We start from the raw sequence: 20,540 nt of genomic DNA on the forward strand, positions 1-20,540 counted from the left end.
TATATATATATGAAGGATTGATCCTGTCACTGGGGTAATGGGGATAGGCATGTCGGAGACAATAAAATTGGCAAGGGACAGAGCAGGATTTAGGGCTGTTGTACATATGGTCGCTATGAGTCACAGGCGACTTGACAGCACATAACAATAACACATGTTAAGGGAACTCTGGTGGCCTAGTGGGTACGGAATTGTGCTGCCAACTCAAAGAGCATGTGGTTCCAATGTACCCACCAGCTGCTCCATGGGAGATAAGTGCACAGTCTCAGAGCAATTTACCTCCTCTGGGTCAGCTACATTATGAGGAGGGTGCAACCCAACAGCACATAACAACAGTAATGAATAAATTATGAAAAACAAAATATAACCAGAAAAACATACCACACAGTTTCTGAAGGGATTTCTCCGAATAGGTCTCCCGGTCACAGCCTTTGCCGATGTAGTTGGTCTGCAGCTCAATCGTGATCTGAATGGAGGACACAGGCCCATCACATGTCTCCAGGTGGATGCTGGGAAACAAAGGCAGACTGCCGGAGCCGGGCTGATATTCGATTCTTTTGGTCCAATCTGGATAAAAAGGGAAGAAGTGACTTTATTTCTTTATTTACATCTCTTTATTTTGCTTTGTGTAAATGTTTACATAGCATAGTGTGTGGGTTTTTTTTTCCTTGCCAGTCATTCATACTTATTTTGTTCCATAACATTGATGGAAAAAAATAGTAGAATATGTGACACCAAAATAATGAGAAATTAAAGAAAAAAAAATAGATACATTAGACTTATAAAATAAAATAGAAATAGATACACAAGACTTATATTTTTTTATAAAAATATAAACTGTCATGTTTAAGATCCAAAGACCATAACAAAGTGAGGGTATGTAGACAGGCAAAGAGCACATGAAAAGATGCTCAACGTCACCAACAATTGGAGGAATTGAATCAGAACCAAAAGGAGACACCACTTCACTCCCAGGAAATTGGTTTTAATGCTGGAGGCTAGGCTGCTGGTATTCCGAACATCAGCATGGTCACCGATGGTGGATAGGATTCAGTAGAGCTTCCAGATTTGGAAGAAACCCCAAGAGAGTGACTTCTATAAGTTAGTCCAAGAGAAGAACCTTGTGAGTCACAGTGGATTATTTTCCAAAATAGTACTCGAAGATGAGTCTTCTAACTCAGAAGATATGGAAACAGCCAAAATGAATAGATTGAGAAATTATGGTACATTCACACAGTGGAATACTATACAGTACGCAGGAGCGATAACTTTGTAAATTTTTACCTAACTTGGGAGAGACTGAAGAACATTATGCCAAGTGAACTAGTTCAGTTTCATAAGGATAAATATTGTATAAGATCGTTATTGTAGAATGAGTATAAGGATCCAGGAGGGGTTGGAGAGGCTGGAAGCAAAGGGATGTGGATGTGCAGGGGGAAGGCGGGATTAATCATTGGGATGTACAATTTGATGGGGGGGGGGAATGAGAGAAATGGAAAGAATTTGTTCAAATTTGTATTTTAATTTTGTAAATAAACGAGTAGAAAAATAAAAACAACAAAAACCATAACTGAGAAGAACCTTGGCAGACCCAATGGCCATGACGATCAACGTAAACATGTTAAAGATCATGAAGATGATATAGGACTGAGAAGCATCTTTTCTTTCATTTTTTATGTGTCACCAATGAAATTTTGAGTGTTTGTCGCTGGCTCCATTACCCTCCTAAAGTCTGTAATTTTTATTGTAAGCTTTTGCCAAACTCAGTGAATTTTTTTTTTTTTTAGAGCTATACATGTCTTCCACAAAACAAAAGAGAACTGTCATTCAGGATTACCTGAGGTTAGGTGTTAGGAATTCCCTTCAAACATTTAGGAATGTGACTTACTGCAGGATATCAGTGGTGATCCTGTCACTACTTTTTAGTGGGAAATGAAATTGGAGACAATAAAGCATTGGAGAAGAACAAAATCACAATTGAAGTGGAACAAGGCAATCAGCAAAAATAAACACTAAGAGTGAGTGTATACATAAATGGATTGATACAGTAATAGCAGCAATTGAAAATCAGAACCAATTCAAGGCAAGACTCACAGTGAGTGCTAATACAGTGTCGCTCTGTCAGCAGTGAGAATTCTACGCTCTGTGCAGATATATTTCTGAGAGAAGCTGGGCCACAACCTAATTCAGATGTAGGGGTAGAGGAGCGAACTTGTACCATCAAGAATCATGTCTTATATGTAGTATCATTTTATGAATCCCAATGCCAGAGATGGACAGGGCTCCTTTAGAGTAAGATTCTCCCTCTCACCTAAAACTTTCGATTGTTTACCTTCGATGAGAAACTCTGCTCCAAATGATTTTTTTTTAAAGGAGTGAAAAATTATAATAAGCATAAACAAATAGTGAAGGGAAATAAAATAAGAAAAAGGGCACAACCCTAGTAGTCTCCAGTCCCCTCAATAAAGCCTTGGAGGGAGAACACGGTGCTTTCTGAGCAAATAGAAAGAAATGTTTAGGTAGGAGAGAGAAAGGTAGGGGCATCACAAGTGTCAGTTGCTTTAGTGACCTCACGAGGCTTGTTTTTGAGGCTTCATGAGAAGGACACAAAACTGCAAGCAGATTATAAAAGAGCTTGATGAAGCTTTCAGAGCATGGTGTCCTTGAGAGAATAGGAACTTCACACAAATATCTTCTATTTCTTTGAGAAGGACTTGGGATAAGAAGTCCTGGACTTCAGACTCAGACTTTGCTGTGTAAAATGTGCGTTTAGTCTCATTTCCTGGAGAATAGGACAATATGGTGGTTGAATGAAGACTTATCTTATCAACTTAGCTACCTCGAAGCTCTGGTGGCTTAGTGGTAAGAAACTGGGCTACAGTCCTGAAGGTGTATGGTATGAATTCACCAGCTACTCCATGGGAGAATGATAGCCTATCACCTCCCATTTGATTAATTGTCTCTGAAAAATTACTGGAAAATCAGCTATGCATTGTTCCAATTTGACAGTATACAACAACAATAACAACAATCTTTGGGAGTTATGGTGTATCCATTTCCATAATGAGATCTGATGTAAAATAATAATTTCTATGGTGACATACTACATAAATGCAATCAACTCTATGATGGGATCTGTTATGAAAAGCACCAGAGTTGAAAGTTGAGTTTCATCTTGGATGTCAATTATACATGGACATGGATGTTGGATCCTTCATTTGGTTTTAGTACCTCTGGTTATTTAGACTTGAATCAGCAGCCTGCCTACCCATTGACCATACATTTGCAGTTTCTGAAATAATCAGGAGGGAGGTTTGAATCCAACAGCTGCTTCTCAAGAGAAAGATATGTAATCTCCTGTGCCATTTACAGTCTCTGAAAACCCACTGGAGGGTCAGCCATGAGATGGGTCTGACTAAACAGCACTTAACAACAATGAAAACGTATATTTGTACATGTGTGTGTGTGAATAAATTCAGCTGGGAGAGACTCAAATAGTATTTTTTTTTGTTCTCATGGATTGTTTTCATTTTCTTCACTTTCATTTTGAACTTGCATATGAGAAATTAATTGATGGTCTGATTCACAATCAGCTCCTGGGTTGGTTTTGACTGTTGGTATTGAGCTTTTTCAAGGATTCTTTCTACATATATAATCAATCTGATTCCTATGTAGTTCATCAGGTGAAGTCCATGTGTATAATTATTGTTCATGTTTGTTTTGTTTTTAATAAAATGTTAACTGGTTTATTTCCCAAGTTCTTATACCTTGGTTTTTCATGCCAGATCTTCCCCATTTTCTTTATCTACCCCTCCCTCTACTCATCACAGTGTACCACCTTATGATTACACCCCTGCCCATCCTTACCCTTCTGCTTGTTCATGTTTTTTTAAATCATGTGCACTTAATAAATTATTCATTGCACAAAATTCTATCACATCATCTCCAGCCACATTTTTGTTACTAAGATCCTATTTTCCAACATTCAGCCCATCTTTCTTTCCAACTTTTGCATTTCAGTCGCCAATTGTTTTTAATACAGCTTGATTACATGTTTGAGCAATTTCAGAATGAAAGTTGGTAGAAATTTTCACTTTCTTCATCTTTGGCTTTTGTGGTTGTTGTACATATTTGACAAACAATTGTACTAGCAGATCTTTCTCGTAGGCTAATAAAGCAGGACTGGTTTCCTCTTCTAAAAGAACAAGCCTTGAAAAACTCTATGGACAATGGAAGAATGTTGTTGGATATAGTGCTCGGCCCAGTCCTCAGATTGGAAGGCACTCCAAATGTGACCAGGGAAGAGCTCCCTCCTCAAAGTACAGTCCATCATAATGAGCAGATGGAGTAAAACTTTCTTACTGTTATCCATCATTTTGACCCACATCATTATTATCTGCTCCATTTCAAACATCTTTCAAATGAAGGCCTTCCATTGGCTGATGTGACAAGACTGGAAATATGGGTAAACAACTGCAAACATCTAATAATATTTGGAACATGGAATGTACGAACTATGAATGTAGGAGAATACGAACTTGTCAACAATGACATTGGAGCGCATTAGTGAGCTGAGATAGAGCTCTGGTAACTTAGTGGTAAGAAACTGAACTACAATCCTGAAGGCACGCAGTTCAAGTCCACCAGCTGCTTTGCAGGGATGGACAATCACTGCCTGTGTGGGTCAGCTATGGCTTGCTTCTGACTTAAAGGGACTCAACAACAATAAAGCTAAAAATGATAAATTGAAGAGAAATGGTGTGACATTCATTACCATATAGAGCATTTCAAGGTCTATTCTTTTATATAATGCTGTGAATAATAGGACATTATCCATACTCATATAAGGAAGTCATGTTAATACAGCCATTATTCAAAGGTGTGCACCAATCATGAAATAATCATAAAATATGAAGAAATTGAGGATTTCTACCAACTTTTGCAGTCTGAATTTGATTAAACATGCAAGCAAGAGGCAATAATTGTAATTGGTGACTAAAATAGAGAAGTTGAAAACAAAGAAGAAAGACTACTGGTTAGAAAATATAGCCTGGTGGCAGACATGAGACTGGAGCTCAAGTGACAGAATTTTGTGCAATAAATTAATTATTTGTTGTGAATATTTTTAAAAATAATAAATGGAGACTATATGCATGGGCTCCACCTGATGGACTACAGAGAAATCTAACTACAGCTTTGGAAAGAGACATTGGAAAAACTCAGTATTAGCAGTCAAAACATGGGTAGGCACTCACTGTGAAAGAGTCCATTAACTACTCACATGCAATTTCAAATCCAAGTTAAGTAGAATTTAAACAAGTCTGCTGGAATCAAAATATGACTCTGAATATATTCCAACTGAATTTTTAAAAAAATATTATGAATAGATTTGGTGCCTTAAACACCAGTAACTGAAGACCAGATGAATTGTGGAATGACACCAGGAACATAATCCACGAGAAAACAAAAGGGCAGTGTAGGGAAAAAAGGCAGGGGGAAGACAAAAATGGATTGGAGAACAGACTCTGAAACCTGCATAGGAGAGCAAAGATGCTAAACTAAGGGGAAGGAATGCTGACACAGCTGAAGAGCAGAGTCTAAGGGCAGCTAGAGAAGACAAAGTATTATAATGAAATGTCCAAGAAGCTGGAATTAGGAAAATAAAAAGGGAAGAACACACTTGGAATTTCTCAAGCTGAAAGAACTGAAGAACATATTCAAGCCCCAAGTTGCAATACGGAAGGATTCTAAGACCAAAATCTTGGCTGAAGCATCGAAAGAAGATGGAGGCAATACACAGTCACTGTACTCAAAAGAATTGGCCAACATGGAACCATTTCAAGACATAACATTACACCAAGAAACAACAGTACTGAAAGAAGATGTCCAAGCTACACTAAAGGCACCGACAAAATATAAGCCCCAAGGAATTGTTGGGATATCAGTTGAAGTGTCTTAAGAAAGAGGAGTAACCTGGGAAATTCCTACCAGTCTCTATCAACAAAGAGGAAAGATAGTTATCTGCCTAACTGACTGGAAGAGATCTATATTGTCCCATCCCATCAAAAAACCAAAGTGATCCAACAGAATGTGGAAATCATAGACAATATCAGCTCTGGTGTTCTAGTGGCAAGAAGCTGCCCTGCAATACTGAAGGCACACGGTTTGAATCCACCACAGTACAGCAAACTGAGAGACGAGTAGTGGTTAACATTGAACTACTTCAGGAAATATTATTTGATCAAAACCCAGTAGTACTGAATGAAGAAGTCCAAGCTTTCCAGTAGGCACTGGAAAAATACAAGGCCCCAGAACTGATAGACAAAATACTATTTTATATAGTTCAGGTCAAAGATGCCATTCTAGATGTGCTCAGCAGTTCATGTCAACAAATTTGCAAGACAGCTAGCTATTCAACTGACTGGAAGAGATTCCTATTTGTTCCCATTCAAATATAGTTGATCTAAGAGAGTATGGAAATGAACAAACAATATCATGACCATTACATAGAAGTAAAATCTTGCTGACTTGTAAATGGCAGAAACAGTGCATTGATAGGAAACTGAAAATCAAGCTAAAATCAGAAGTAGCTGTGGAAGAAGGGACATCACTGTTGATATGAGATAGATCTTGGCTGAAAGCAGAGAATAATAAATAGAAAGATGTTCACTGTATTTTACTGACTATACAAAGGTATTTGACTGTGTGCATCATAACAAATTACGGCTAATATTGAAAAAATGTGAAACCCAGGAAACTTAATTATGCTGATACCAAACCTATAAATAAACAAAGTTGTCAGAATAGAATATTGAATGTTTTTAATTCAGGAAAGGTGTACATCAGGGCTGTATCCTTTCTCCATATCTGTTCAATTTGTATGGGGAGAAAAGAATTTGTGAACTCAGATTATATGAAGAATAATGTGACATTAAAATTGGAGGTAGACTTATCAACAACTTGCCTTATGAAGATGATATAACCTTGCTTACAGAAAGGGAAGACTTGATGAATTTACTAGGGAAGATCAAAGAGTACAGTTTTCAACATAGGTTACATTTCAACATCAAAAAAACCAAAATTTCTCACCACTGGAGCAGTGGATAACATCATGATAGATGGAGAAAAGATTAAAATTAGTGATTTCATTTTACTTGGATCTACCATCAACATGTGTGGTAGCAGCAGTCAAGAAATCAAAAGTCACGTTACATTGTGAAAATTTGCTCTCAAGGACCAAAGTGCTAAAGAGCAAGGATGTCATTTTAAAGACTTGTATGCACCAAGTCTACATCAAGTATTTTCACTTGCTTTCTGTGCGTCTGAAAGTTGGGCAATGAATAGAGAACACTAGAGAACGATTCTTGTCTTTGAATTGTACTGAAGAAGAAATCAATCTGTTTTGGAGGAAGTGTAGCCAGGACTGTTTTTAGGCAAGGATGGTGAAATTTCATCTTATTTGTTTGGGGCATGTTGTTAGGAGGGACCAGTGGTTGGGAAAAGACATCATGCTGGGAAAGAAGTGGGTCAGAGAAGTAGAGAAGGACCTTTAAGGAAATGGATTGACACAGTGACGACAATAATGGACTTGGACATGACAGAGATTGTGAAGATACTGCAGGTTAGAGTAAGGTTCAAGATCTGTTGTTTACAGGTTTGCTATGAATCACAAGTGGAGCTCACTGCACTTAACCACAACCATGTGTGTATTTATGGTTGCCTACTTGGAAATGACTCATAGCCAAGCTCTATTTAATCTGAGGCGGTAAATCTACAAAATTGCACGGGATGACACTGCTTTTTTAGTTTTTGCTTCTCTTGAGAGCTCATCCTAAGACAATGGTTAAAAAGGATGTATACTGCATTGATACAGATGAAGGAGAGAACTGTTTAAAAGGGATATATGATTGGGTATTATTGTCATGATAGGAGTCCAGAATGAAGGATGCACAATGGAGTGGACTTGGGGGGCGGGAAGGGATGGCATAACAATGAAAGAGTTTTTCTTTTACTTTTCAAGGAGAAGAGTGAACTGGGGGGAAGGAGTGGGCAGGGAGAAAAGAGCAACAATGAATGAATGGAAACCCTAAATCTCTGTAAACTGTCATTATAATTAATAAAATTAAAAAATGTAGTATCTAAATTCTGCGCATCTTGAACATGGATCCAAATTCTCACATTTACTGTCTAAGTCTAGACACTTATACCTCCTGATTTGTATAACTCTAAAGAAATCACTTACATTCCCTTTATTTTTCTGTACATTAGGAACTCAGAGTGAGACTTATTGCTTTTTAGTTGAAGCCAACTTGTAGCTGACTCTCCACTGGGTTCCTGAGGCTGTGAATGGCTTGGGACGAGATTGTCTGTTTTCCTCCAGAAGAGCTAAGAGTGGATGGAAACCGCCAGAAAGGCATGATCTTTGGATTACCAGTGTAACTCCCTAAATTAGTAACTACCATTCAAATTTTTTTATTGTTATTATTATTATTAATTTCAATGAACATCTACAGAGATTTTGGAATTCCATTCATTCATTGTTGCACTTTTCTCCCCACCCACCCCACCCCCAGTTGGCTCCTCTCCTTGAAAAACAAAAGACAAACTGTACAAAACCATTTAAAGCACTGAATATAAGGTAAACATTAAATACATACAGTAGCTGTTAAATTAGAGATTGTTTACAGCTTCAGTTTGCTCGGCTCCACAGTCAACACTCTTGGCACCAGCAGTCAGGAAATCAAAAAGTGTATCGCGATGGGAAAGTCTGCTGTTAGGGACCTCTCCAAAGTACTCAGGAGCAACGGTGTCTCTCTGGAGACTAAGGTGCGCCTGATACAGGCCATGGTCTTTGCAATCTCTTGTTATGCATCAGAGAGTTGGACAATGACTAGGGAGGACAGAAGGAGAGTTGATGCTTTTGAGCTGTGGTGCTGGAGAAGAGTACTGAATGTACCATGGACTGCCAGGAAAACAAACAGATTCATCTTGGAGAGGATTAAACCAAGCAACTCCTTGGAGGCAAGGATTCTGGGGCTTCATCTGACATACTTTGGACATGTTGCCAGGAGGGACGGGTCCTTGGAGAAGGACATCATGCTTGGGAGGGTGGAGGGACAGCGCAGGAGGGGAAGACCCTCTTATGAGATGGATTGATAAGGTAACTGGGGTAATCGGGATGGGTGTGTCAGAGGTGGTGCGGTTGGTGCAGGATAGAGCAGGGTTTAGAGCTGTTGTGTATAGGGTCCTTATGAGTCGCAAGCGACTCGAGGGCACATAACAACAACAAACATACAAATTTGAATCCAGAGGCACTTATTGTGTGTAAATGGAGTGGTCCCAAAGTCGAGTGTTAACTCCATTTGAAAATCTTAGCAATGGAATCTGCAATCCATATTTCCAAAAGCTGCCTTTCAACAGTGAACTGCACTTCCTTTAACCTTGATGCTGACCTGGCCCTTTACCCTAAAGACAGAATCATTTTTTTGAATGAGGTCTACCAGGTGTAGGGCATCACATTCTATTCTTAAAAGGTTTTTTCACTGAAGTCACACAGGTGCCAGGTGTGTGATGGCTTATGTGCAGAGGGTCATGGTGCATGACATAATCAATCTCTTTTTACAATGGACCTCCAGAAACACACATGAGTGAGGAAGCAATTTTGCTAATAGGCTCTCAGAAAAGCCTCTTTTTGCCATCCTGGGATTACCCTGTAATAGATTGAATTGTATCTTTGAGTCCTACTGACATTACGCTCTTGTTAAATATTCATCTCTGCCAAAACCTCAATTTCAGATAACCTGATTTTTAAAAAAGAAACACAGATGTTATTTCCTCTCCCCCACTTCAATCAGTAATGTAGGCCCTGATTTTGATTGTTAATTGCAATACACATAATGTCTGATAGTCCATTCATTTCAGATTGACCTTCCCTTCGCCTATTCTAATGTAGTGTTTACCTATCTCTTCTCTTTCTGCTCTCTCTGCCACTCCTCACCCAATAACCTTATATTATTTTTGCAATAGTGATTTTATATAGTATGTGTCCCTTTGTGACTAAGTTCTTTTACTCAGCATAATGTCCTCTAGATTCACCCATGTTGTCTAGTGTTTTATGAGTTCCTACTTCCCGCCCCCCAATTTTGAGTAAAAAGTACTCCATTGTGTGACTATATCACAGTTTCTCTCTTGATTTGTTTGTTGATGGATACTTGGGCTGTTTCTGTCCCTTTGTTATTGTGAATAATCCTGCTTTTAACTCCCCTGATGGTCTTTAAGTCCATTATGAACTGTGCAGCTTTAGTTCCTATTCCAACAGTACAAGAATGTCCCCTTTTTCTGGTTCAATGGAATGGATATTTTCACTCTCCTTATAATGGATGTTTCTCCATCCTGAACCATCTATATTCTTTAATAAACTGCTTTTGCTTTTATCTAAGTAGACTCCATGATGCTGCTTTTCAGCAGTTAATATTTACTAAGGAAAATAAAAAATATTAAACATTTTTTTAAAAGGTCACAGCAGCTGCTGGAGGGTTGTGTTTACCAAGTAACAGAAAAGTTGGAGGTTTGAGTCCATCCGTGGTATCTCAGAAGAAGACCTGGAAATCTACATCTGAAATAGCGGTCATTGAAAACACTATGATCACAGGTATTTTTGTGAACACATAGAGTTGATGAAACCAGTTTGGTTTGGACTTATCTTTTCCCCCACAAGGCACCAAGGAATCATGCTCATTCTTTTATGAGTAGTCTAATAACTTAGTGAATAGGTTTTCCCATCTTACATGCACAGATAGGGAAGCCATAGGGGAAACTCAATGTCATTTCCCGAGGCCACAAAGGCTTTCACAAGTTCTTCCACAACTCAGAAGAATTTTACTGCACTGAGCTCCACCATTACTTTTTACAGATTCATTTTTGAATACTTGGTTTTCACTGACTTATTTAAAAAAAGATTTTAAAAGATTCCAAATGTTAGCAAAGGATCATCTTGTTTTATTGTTGAGAGATATTTGTCCGGGGCAAGAGGTTGCATGCCATAAAAGACAGGAGAGACTTGAGCGTAAATCTCAACTTTGCCAAATGGTAGTTGTTTAAGGAAAAGAAAATGGGACATTTAGGCCTAGGGCTGCGAGAATCTCTCTGAAAGGGCCAGAGGGAGCAAGAATAGCACAGCCCCTTACCGCTTCAGCAGAAAGCAAATAAAGAGTCTGTAGCCCAGCCCATGGTGCCTCTAGAGTCATGTCAGGAACAAGAGGTTTGCTTATTTATTTTTGACTCACAGACTCACAGCTGTGGTACTGAGAATGAGCTTTATTAGGGAAGGAAGTTGGAAACTGGAGGAGGCAAAAATATCCAATGCAAATCCAAGTTTTAGCTCAGCCGTCCTTAGGCACAATTCCTCTAGTCCAGGCTCTGGTTTCAGTTCAGCAGTCAAATCCAAATCATTGCCTCAGAGCAACTTTAAGTCATCATCTCATTAATTATCTGGCAAGCACAAGCAAAACCTTTTACAGTAGCCTTTATCTCAGTGCTCCTCTGGTTACACTGAGAGTCTCACTCTCACCAGGTTGTGCTCCAGTCTCCTGAAAGTTTTGTCCCCCCTTCCCTCACATGTCTAGCTCCTCAGTGTGGGAAGCACTCTTTTTCTTTTAACTTAATCTCACAGCGGTTGATAATTTGCAAGACCACATGTTTGCAGTTAGGGTAGCTGGAGACCTAAGGTAAAAGAGGAGGTGAAGGTAGTGGCTATTAAAAAAAAATAAAGTCAACTATAGGCTAACATTGCTGTAGTCCTGTGGACTTTTCTGCCTCATCTGTAACCAACTGCTATGGAGTCAATAATGACCCATGGTGACTCCTATGTAGGAGTAGGATTGTGCTCCAGAGGGTTTTCAATGATTAATTTTTCAGAAGCATATAGGTCTGTCTCAAAACAGGGTGACATTGAGACAAGCCTTTAGTAGGCTTGATTTTGAGTAATCACTGTTGGTATCACTCAGAGACACACCCCCATGTATACAAGTGACATCATCACACTTTCCCATGGACTTGTCATGAGAGTTAAAGGAGGCAATATATGAAAGGACCTAACCTTGTTGTTGTTATTGGTTGTAGGTAATGTCAAGTCAAGTGTGACTCACAATGATCCTCTGAACAACCCACCGAATCTTACCCTGCTCCGTCCTCATCAGCTCTGACACACTTGGGCCCGTTGCTGCTGTCACTGCGCCAATCTACCTGGTTGAGGGTCTTCCTCTCTTCCCCTGACCCTCCACCTTTCCAAGTATGATGTTCCTTTCCAAAGAATAACCTCTCCTAACCTCATGCTCAATGTATGAGAGATGAAGCTTTGCCATCCTTGCTTCCAAGGAGCATTCTGGCTGCATTTTCCTCCAAGATATATCATTTGTTCTTTTGGCAATCTGTAATATATTCAGGACTCTCTTCCAACACCACAATTCAAAGGTATCAGTTCTTCTTCTGTGATCCTTATTCATTGTATAGCCCTTGGAGGCATAGCAAGTGATTGAAAAGACCATGGCCTGAATCAGGCACACCTTAGTCTGCAGACTAACACCCTTGCTCTTCAGTACTAACAAAGATCTCCTCATTAAAGTCCTATCATAGCTTCTGGACACCTCTTAATTTACAAGCTTCCTAAACTTCTCAGAATTGTCCTATTCAATAACAAAATCCTTTTCGTTAATTGAAGAGCTTAGGAACTGGCTTATCAGTCTTGGTTCGATTTTTTTTTTCTTAAATGAAAAAAAAGAACGCCGACTGCCCTCTGTTTTAATATTCAGGCCTCAATTACACCATAAGTATTCCAGAAAAAGCCAATATTGGATGCTAGTAAGATTTAGACTCATTCTCTGTGGATTAAGGATTTAGAGACATGATGATTTTATTATAACTCATGTTAAATTTGGGGAACATATGTTTTCTTATCAGGAGAATATTAATCAATTGGAACATTCATAGTAGATGCCTGAAGGTAAGGGGCGGGGGGAAGCGCTAATCCTAGACTTCTGGAGAGCACGGGCTCTGGGGACTCTTGTAATCCAATACATTCAGACCTATTGTTACAATTTTCCAGTCAGAAATGATGAGGAGGGGGAGAGACAAAGGCATGGAAAAGATACTCTTCTTTCCTTAACTGTACGTGTTCAGGCGTCTCCTGCTCCTTCTAAGCTCAGCCCACACAGCAGGTTCCTATAAATCCTTAAGTCCTCCCAACTACTAAAAGTTGAAATAGCAATAGTAACTTTGTATGTGTGTGTACTGTTATGTTATGCTATGTTATATTATGTTATGTTTTTATCAAGTCACATCATATTATTTTTGCTGAACACCTACTATGTACTGGGCAGAACCCTCGGCATAGAGGAGGACAAACAAGATCCTTAAGCTGAAGACGTTCTCATTCCAGTGCAGTGGCAGACAAAGCCAGCTTTAAGGAATTTTATTGTTGTTGTTATGCGCCTTCAAATTGTTTGTGACTCAAAGCAACCCTCTGTACAACAGCTCTGAACCCTGTTCTATCCTGAGCTAACCTCATTGCCTCTAACATACCTTTCCCCATTACCCAAGTAACTGAGTTAATCCATCTCATCCAGGGTCTTCCTCTCCTATGCTGTCCCTCCACTCTTCCAAGCATGATGTCCTTCTTCAAGGATTAGACTCTCCTTGCAACATGTCCAAAGTATGTCAGACAGTGTTTCAAAATCCTGGCCTCCAAGGAGCAGCTTGGTTTCACCTGCTCTAGGATGGATCTGTCTGTTCTCCTGGCAGTCCATTGTATGTTCAGTACTCTTCTCCAGCACCACATCTCGAAGGCATCAATTCACCTTCTATCCTCCCTAGTCATTGTCTAGCTTTCTCATGCATAGCAAGTAACTTTGATGCATCAGATTTTTTTTTCTTTCAAGAAATATGAACGAACAACTATCAGGCCTCAAGAACAGAGGAAGACACACTTTATGCTAACTAGGGGGATAGCATATGGTGGTCTGGTGGCATAGTGGATAATGTGTCAAGCTGCCAATGAAAAGGTCAACAGTTCAGATCCACCAGCTGTTCCACGGGAGAAAGATGGTAAGTAAGTCTCTTCTCACGAAGATTTATAGCCTCAGAAACCATGAGTCACCGTGACTTGGACTTGACTTGAAGGCAGCATTTCATATGTTGTTTTGATTTTTAGAGGGATAGCAAGAGACATCCTGTGTTGGGACACTGTCAAGTGAGCAGTTCGAATCTGCCAGCCTCTTGGCAAATGACAATCAGTCTCCTCTCCTAAAGATTTATGGCTTTGGAAACCCAATGGAGGGTCCTCAGGACACAGAATCTATCTGATGGTTGTGAGCATAATTGTAAGGTTGCTGAGGAAGGACAGAACCCAGTTCAGGCCAAGAAAGATGACAGTTTATTGAGGAGAAACTGCCAGGCTGGCTCTTAGGCATAAAAACAGCTCCCACTAAAAGTTAGAAAGGGGTTTTATGTTCTCTTATAAGGAATTTGGGGAGTGGGATCCTCATAGATGTTTTGTACAAGAGAGGGAAGTGGGCTGATAACTATTTCTGGGAAAGGAGGTAGAGCAGTTTCAAGTCCTTGCCAGAGAAACAGTCACAGCTGCTGCTTCCTGTGATTGGATCATTTCAGTAGCCATTCCAGGAAGGAAAGGGCTCTGCAGAGCCCTAATAGTAATGTCATGGGTTACGGCAGTCTGAGTATACTTTTTAGAATGAGGGAACACCCAGCAGGCAAAAGAGGGCTCTGGAATTGGTCCCCCAGGACCTCTCCTCTCACAACTCCAGAGCTGTCAATGACATGAAATAAAAAGTGACACCCCCCACCCCCCAACCTGGTTAATCTCAAGACACGTATACTCATGTACTTGGGAAAGGGCTTCAAGGGATTCCAAGGTGAGACGGGGCCACGAAGGAATTTGGGGGCCACATTACAAGGGTCCTTAGGATTGTAGCTCTTGGATGATGGACATAGTAAAGATTCTTGTAGCCCTTGCTGGAAGGTAGTGATGAAAGTTGACTTTTGACATTTCCCTGGATTTTCCCGTTCCTGAAAAAGGGGCAGAAGCTAAGCACACTGCTGTTAAAATAAAGTATTATTGTCATGATGGGAGTCCAGAATAAAGGCTGCACAGTGGACTTGGGGGGAGGGATTGTATAATAATGAAAGAATTTTTCTTTTACTTTCAAGAAGAAGAGTGAATTGGGGAGAGGGCGTGGTCAGGGGGAAAAGTGCAATAATGAATGAATGGAAGTCCTAAGACTCTGTAAATTTTCATTAAAATTAATTTTTAAAAATTTATAAAAAAAAATAAAGTGATCAGTAGTTCAATTCCACTTGTTCTGCAGGAGAACGGAGTGGCCGTCTGCTTCTGTAAAGATTCATATTCTTAGAAACCTCACAGGACCTTTCAACTCTTTCTAGTAGGTGCTATGAATATGAATTCACTTAAGGGTAAAGAGTTTGAGGGTTTGGGCTATCGTCTCCTGTTTTAGGGACGAGCTCCTTAGTAGCCAGGCCTGACTTGGACACCAGAACAATCATTGCCATCAATGTCAGTTCCTCCCTCTGTAGGAATCCCAAGTCCATAAACAGTTATGGAAGGAAACTGCCCATCTTTCTCCTGAGGACTGAAATGCTAAAAGGAGAGTACAGAAGTCTCGACTGAGGAGTTCAGATCCTGCCATCTCCTCTCACCCACTTCAGTGCGCTGTGGGCAAGTTATTTAACTAACCTATTTGTACCTCAGTTTCTTCATCTATAAAATGGAGGAAAGGGACACGTCCATCTCATGGGTATTTTGTGAAGATTCAGTGAGAGGAAAATTGTAAAACATTTGGTAGAGTGTCTGACAGTCGCTGAATCTTCAGTAAACATTGACTATTTTTGTTGTTGTGTACAGAACAGTACAAATGACTCAATGGCACACAACAACAACAACAACACCGAACAGTAGGAACCGATCTATAGCTGACACTCCGGCGGATTTTCAGAGGTATTTTATGGCATGAAAGGAGATTGTCTATCCTTCTCCTGCCAAGCAGCTGGTGGCCTCGAACTCCATGCACTGGAGATTGCAGGGCAGCTTCACGCCACTAGGCTTATTGTTGTTGTTGTTGTTGTTATGTCTCGTCGAGTTGTTTGTGACCCATAGTGACCCTATGTACAACAGCCCTAAACCCTGCTCTATCCTGTGCCAATCATGCTGCCTCTGACACACCCATTCCGATTACCCCAGGCACTGAATCAATCCACCTCATAGAGCGTCTTCCCCTCTTGTGCTGTCCCTCCACCCTCCTAAGCATGATGTCCCTCTCCAAGGACCTGTCCCTCCTTGCAACAAGCCCAAAGTATGTCAGACGAAGCCCCAGAATCCTTGCCTCCAAAGAGTAGCTTGGTTTAACCCTCTCTAGGATTAATCTGTTTATTAGGCTTCCATATTCTGGCCCCTTTGAGTGAATCCACCGGGTACTTAAGTGCTAGACTTTACTGTAGACACACTGGTAAAGCTCTAGCCATCTCCCCGTGACCTTAGGGGAGGTGAGAGAAAGGCTTCTGGCAGACTTCCTATTGGCCAGCACCAGTAGCTTTGGGAGGGAAGAACTACTGGGGGAGAAGAAAGGTTTGGCAAGAAGTTAAGTCAATTCCTGAAGGACACACAACCAATTAGTTGGTGGTAGAGTCAAGACCTATGCCAGGCAGCCTAAGGACAAAATTTTCCTCCTTTCTTAAATATTTTTGTTGTTATCATTTTATCTGTGAATTGCTGTACAGAGGTAACTCATGGTTGCTGTGATGCTAAACACTGTGACACTCAAGTGTCAAATGTGATAATGGTTACCCATGATGGGCAGGGTTTGGTGAAGCTTCGCAATTAAAACAAGCCTAGAAGCAAGAGTGGCATCCACTTCTGAAATGGTTTGCCTCTGGAAACTCTATGAACATGAAGAAATGATAGAAATTATACAAGTGTCCAGGTCTTTCATCCAAAGGATCACTATGAGTCTTCTACAATTCAATGGCATTTAACAATAATAACAACGTCATGGATTTATGGCTGTGAAATAGGAGAGCCAGCTGGGAAGAAGCAGGAAAGAGTGGAAAAGGTTCAGCATCTAATCCTGGCCCCGAGACCGGCTTTGTTCTCAGCAGGGCCCTGCACATAGCTGAACTCTGAACTGTTTCTATCTTGAAATTCTTAACAGTTTTTAAACTAGGGAACTCTGGTGGTCTAGTGGCAAGAAGTTGCATGGCAATCATGAAGGCACATGGTTCAAATTCTCCAGCTGCTCCATGGGAGAAGGATGGGCAATCTCTTCCCATGCGATTGCTTCTGAAAACTGGTCAGGGATTCAGTGTTCTGCCCACAAAATGCCCCTCAAAGGAGAACCAATCACACGTCTGAAAATTTCAAGAGCATTTATTTATTCCACATGTGGAGACTTTCTCCCTCCGTAAGACGGTGGCGGAGGAAAAAGCCCCAAGTCCCCCCTACCAATTGCTTTTATAGCATTTTTTGGGTGCTCTGTTGGGGCAGGAGGATTGAGCTCATGGTTGGTGGGTTGGGGAATCAGTCATGTGGGTCACCTCTTGACGGACTAGCTACTTTGCCCACCTTTACTCTTTCTGTATCACGTAGACACTAGTTAATTCTTTACTTTGCAAGGACAGACAAGACTTTACCCAGGGCATTCGTGTTTGCCTTAAGCTAAGAATTTTTATGGCCACTTCTGCTTCTGGCATTAATGGGGATTTATAAAAAAAAAAAATTGGGGTTTTTGCTGTCCCTTCATTCAGCTGTGGGTCAGTTCCGACTCAACAGTACACAACAACAACAATAACAACAAGGTCATATGAGTACAAAATATCAGTACCACACTAAAAAATAGAACTGTGGCCCAAAACTTATGTAGCTGGTTCTGTCTTTCTAGATGTGTCACCATGGTTATGTTCTGTAATCTTTCTAACTCTCAGTTTCTTCATCTGTGGAATGGGGATATTACTCAACTGCCCTAAACAGAAGCGAAAGAATGAATTTCCAGAAACCAGGACTTAGGAATCAGAATCATGCTGATTCTCAATTCTGCCACTTAATGTCCTACCCCAGCCAAAAAATTTCCTTTATCTCTGTGTGAGTTTACTCAGACAAACTTGAGAAATATTATTCACTTCAGAGTTCTTTTCTTCAGGATTTAGATGAGATGATAATGTAAATCACTTAGCCCTTTTGCTAGCACATAATTAATGTGTACATTTATTAATATTAAATTATGTGCCTTTTTCTTCTCTAGTTCAGAACAATTACACTTGAGCTTAATTTAAAGAGAAACAAAAGTCAAATTCTGACTGCAATTATCAATATAAGGAATCCCTTAGCTTTCTTTGTTACTGGCCTTTTTCCCTTAACAATATTTCATTTGCACAAGAGCATTTCATTACTCTTTTAATTTCCACTGAAAAAGGGAAATATTTCTATTAACTAGAAAGAAATGAAGGGAAGGGGCAGTATCTTCTGTTCAGGCCTCCGGCTAAGCCTCAAGGCTGCTGTGTTTTGCTGTTCCCCTGCCTTGATCAGCCCTGCCCTTCCTGCAGATGCTTCTGTTTCACTTCACCCTCATCTCCCTGGAAGAGGCCTCACCACGAAGAGGTAGCGCCCACCTCCACTCCGACCACTCCCCTCCCTGTCCATCTCTTTCTGAGACGTATTTTTGGCTTTCTGGCTATTGCCACCTTGAAGCACAACTTGCGCATGGCTGAAACATGACCGACACAGAATATCCTCATTGGTTCCAACTCAAAGTGACTTTCCCTTGGGCTGGTAAGGCTGTAATTCATAAGGGAAGAGGCCACTCATTCTTCTTCTGTGATACTGCTAAGGAATTTGAACTGGGGGAAGTCTTGTGGCCTTTGTATTCACAGCAAACCTCTCTACTTCCTAAGCTGTCAGAGCTCCCTGCCAAATAACAAGGGAAAACAAAACGCAACATTCAACTCATTGCTGTCAGAACCAACTCATGCAAACTCTCCAGTAGATTTGCAGAGACTGTAAATTACACAGGAGGAGATACAGCCCATCTGTCTCCAAGGGTCGGCTGTGAGTAATTTCCAGTTTGATGGTGATGCATTGAGTTTGTGTCTGTTAGTTTGTTTATTGTGTGCCAGGGAGCTCTGATTTGCTTCAGAGTCGTGATGCTAACCCACACAGAGCTCACACATATCTTGTTCCAATCTACCAGTGCTATTGTTTTTGGTAGGTTCCATCGAGTTGTTATGAGCCACAGTGACTCTGTGAACATGAGATCTGAACCTGGCCCCGCCCTGCACCATCTTCACAATCTCTAAGTTCAAGGCCATTTCTAAACATACTGCATCAATCCATCTAGCTGAGGGTCTTTCTCTTTTTTTCAGACCTTCCATCTTTCCCAGCATGATGCACTTTTCCAAGGACTTGCCCTTACTGATAACTTGCCCAACGTATGTAAGAAAAAGTTTCAGCATCTTTCCCTCTAATGAGTACAGTTGCCACACTTTTTCAGACTTGTCCTCTCTTTTAGCAGCCCATAAGAGATTCTGAACGCTTCTCTAACACCACAATTCAAAGGCACACTTCTTCTGTCAACTTTCTTATACATTGTTGTTGTTTTCATGTGTCATCGGGTCAACTGTGACTCATAGCGGCCCTATGTACAACACCCCTAAACCCTGCTCTGTCCTGTGTGAATCTGACTGTCCCTGACACACCCACCCCCGTTACCCCAGTAACTGAATCAATCCACCTCATCGAGGGTCTTCCTCTCCTATGCTGTCCCTTCACTCTCCCAAGTATGATGTCCCTCTCCAAGGACTGGTCCCTCCTTGCAACATGTCCAAAGTATGTCGGATGAAGCAACAGAATCCTTCCTCCAAGGAGCAGCCTGGTCTCACCCTCTCTAGGGCAAACCTGTTCATTCTCTCAGCAGTCCATGCTATATTTAATACTCTTCTCCAACACCACAGTGCAAAGGCATCAGTTCTCCTTCTATCATGCAGCTCTCTGATGCATAGCAAGTGATTGCATAGGGAAAAAAAATTAAAAATAGCTTGGATCAGGTGCACCTTCGTAATTAAACTGACATCCTTGCTCTTTAGTACTTTGTAAAGGTCTTTGGTAGCATATTTTCCCAATGTAACACATCTTTTGATTTATTGGCTGCTGTTATTATGGCTGTGGATTGTGGATCCACATAAAATTAAATCCTTGGTGATCTCAGTCTTTTCTCCATTTAGCAAGATATTACCCATTGTCCAGTTGTGAGGATTTTTTTCCCTGACATTGAGATGGAACTCATATTGAAGGCTGTAGTCTTTGATCTTCTGCAGCAAGTGTTTCAAATCCTCTTCACTTTCAGTAAACATGGTCATGTTATCTCTGCATAGCACAAGTTGTTGATGAGTGTTCCTCCAATCTTGATTCCACTTCTTCTCCATAAGGTTCAGTTTCTCAAGTGAATTGCTCCACGTACAGATTG

The 20,540-nt window shown here is 40.6% G+C and overlaps 1 protein-coding gene across 1 annotated transcript in view; it reads right to left on the reverse strand.

Moving 5' to 3' along the window:
- The window catches only part of CLSTN2 (calsyntenin 2), a 611,561-nt gene that overhangs the window by 193,821 nt on the left and 397,200 nt on the right, over positions 1 to 20,540 (reverse strand). Inside the window, exon 6 of the mRNA XM_006900346.1 lies at positions 382 to 567. Within this exon, the coding sequence (XP_006900408.1) occupies positions 382 to 567 (186 nt within the window). The remainder of the gene's footprint in view (positions 1 to 381; positions 568 to 20,540) is intronic.

Source organism: Elephantulus edwardii, unplaced genomic scaffold (genome assembly GCF_000299155.1).
Source record: "Elephantulus edwardii isolate Elephantulus edwardi_28Jun2011 unplaced genomic scaffold, EleEdw1.0 scaffold00281, whole genome shotgun sequence".
NCBI classification, from domain to species: Eukaryota; Metazoa; Chordata; class Mammalia; order Macroscelidea; family Macroscelididae; genus Elephantulus; species Elephantulus edwardii.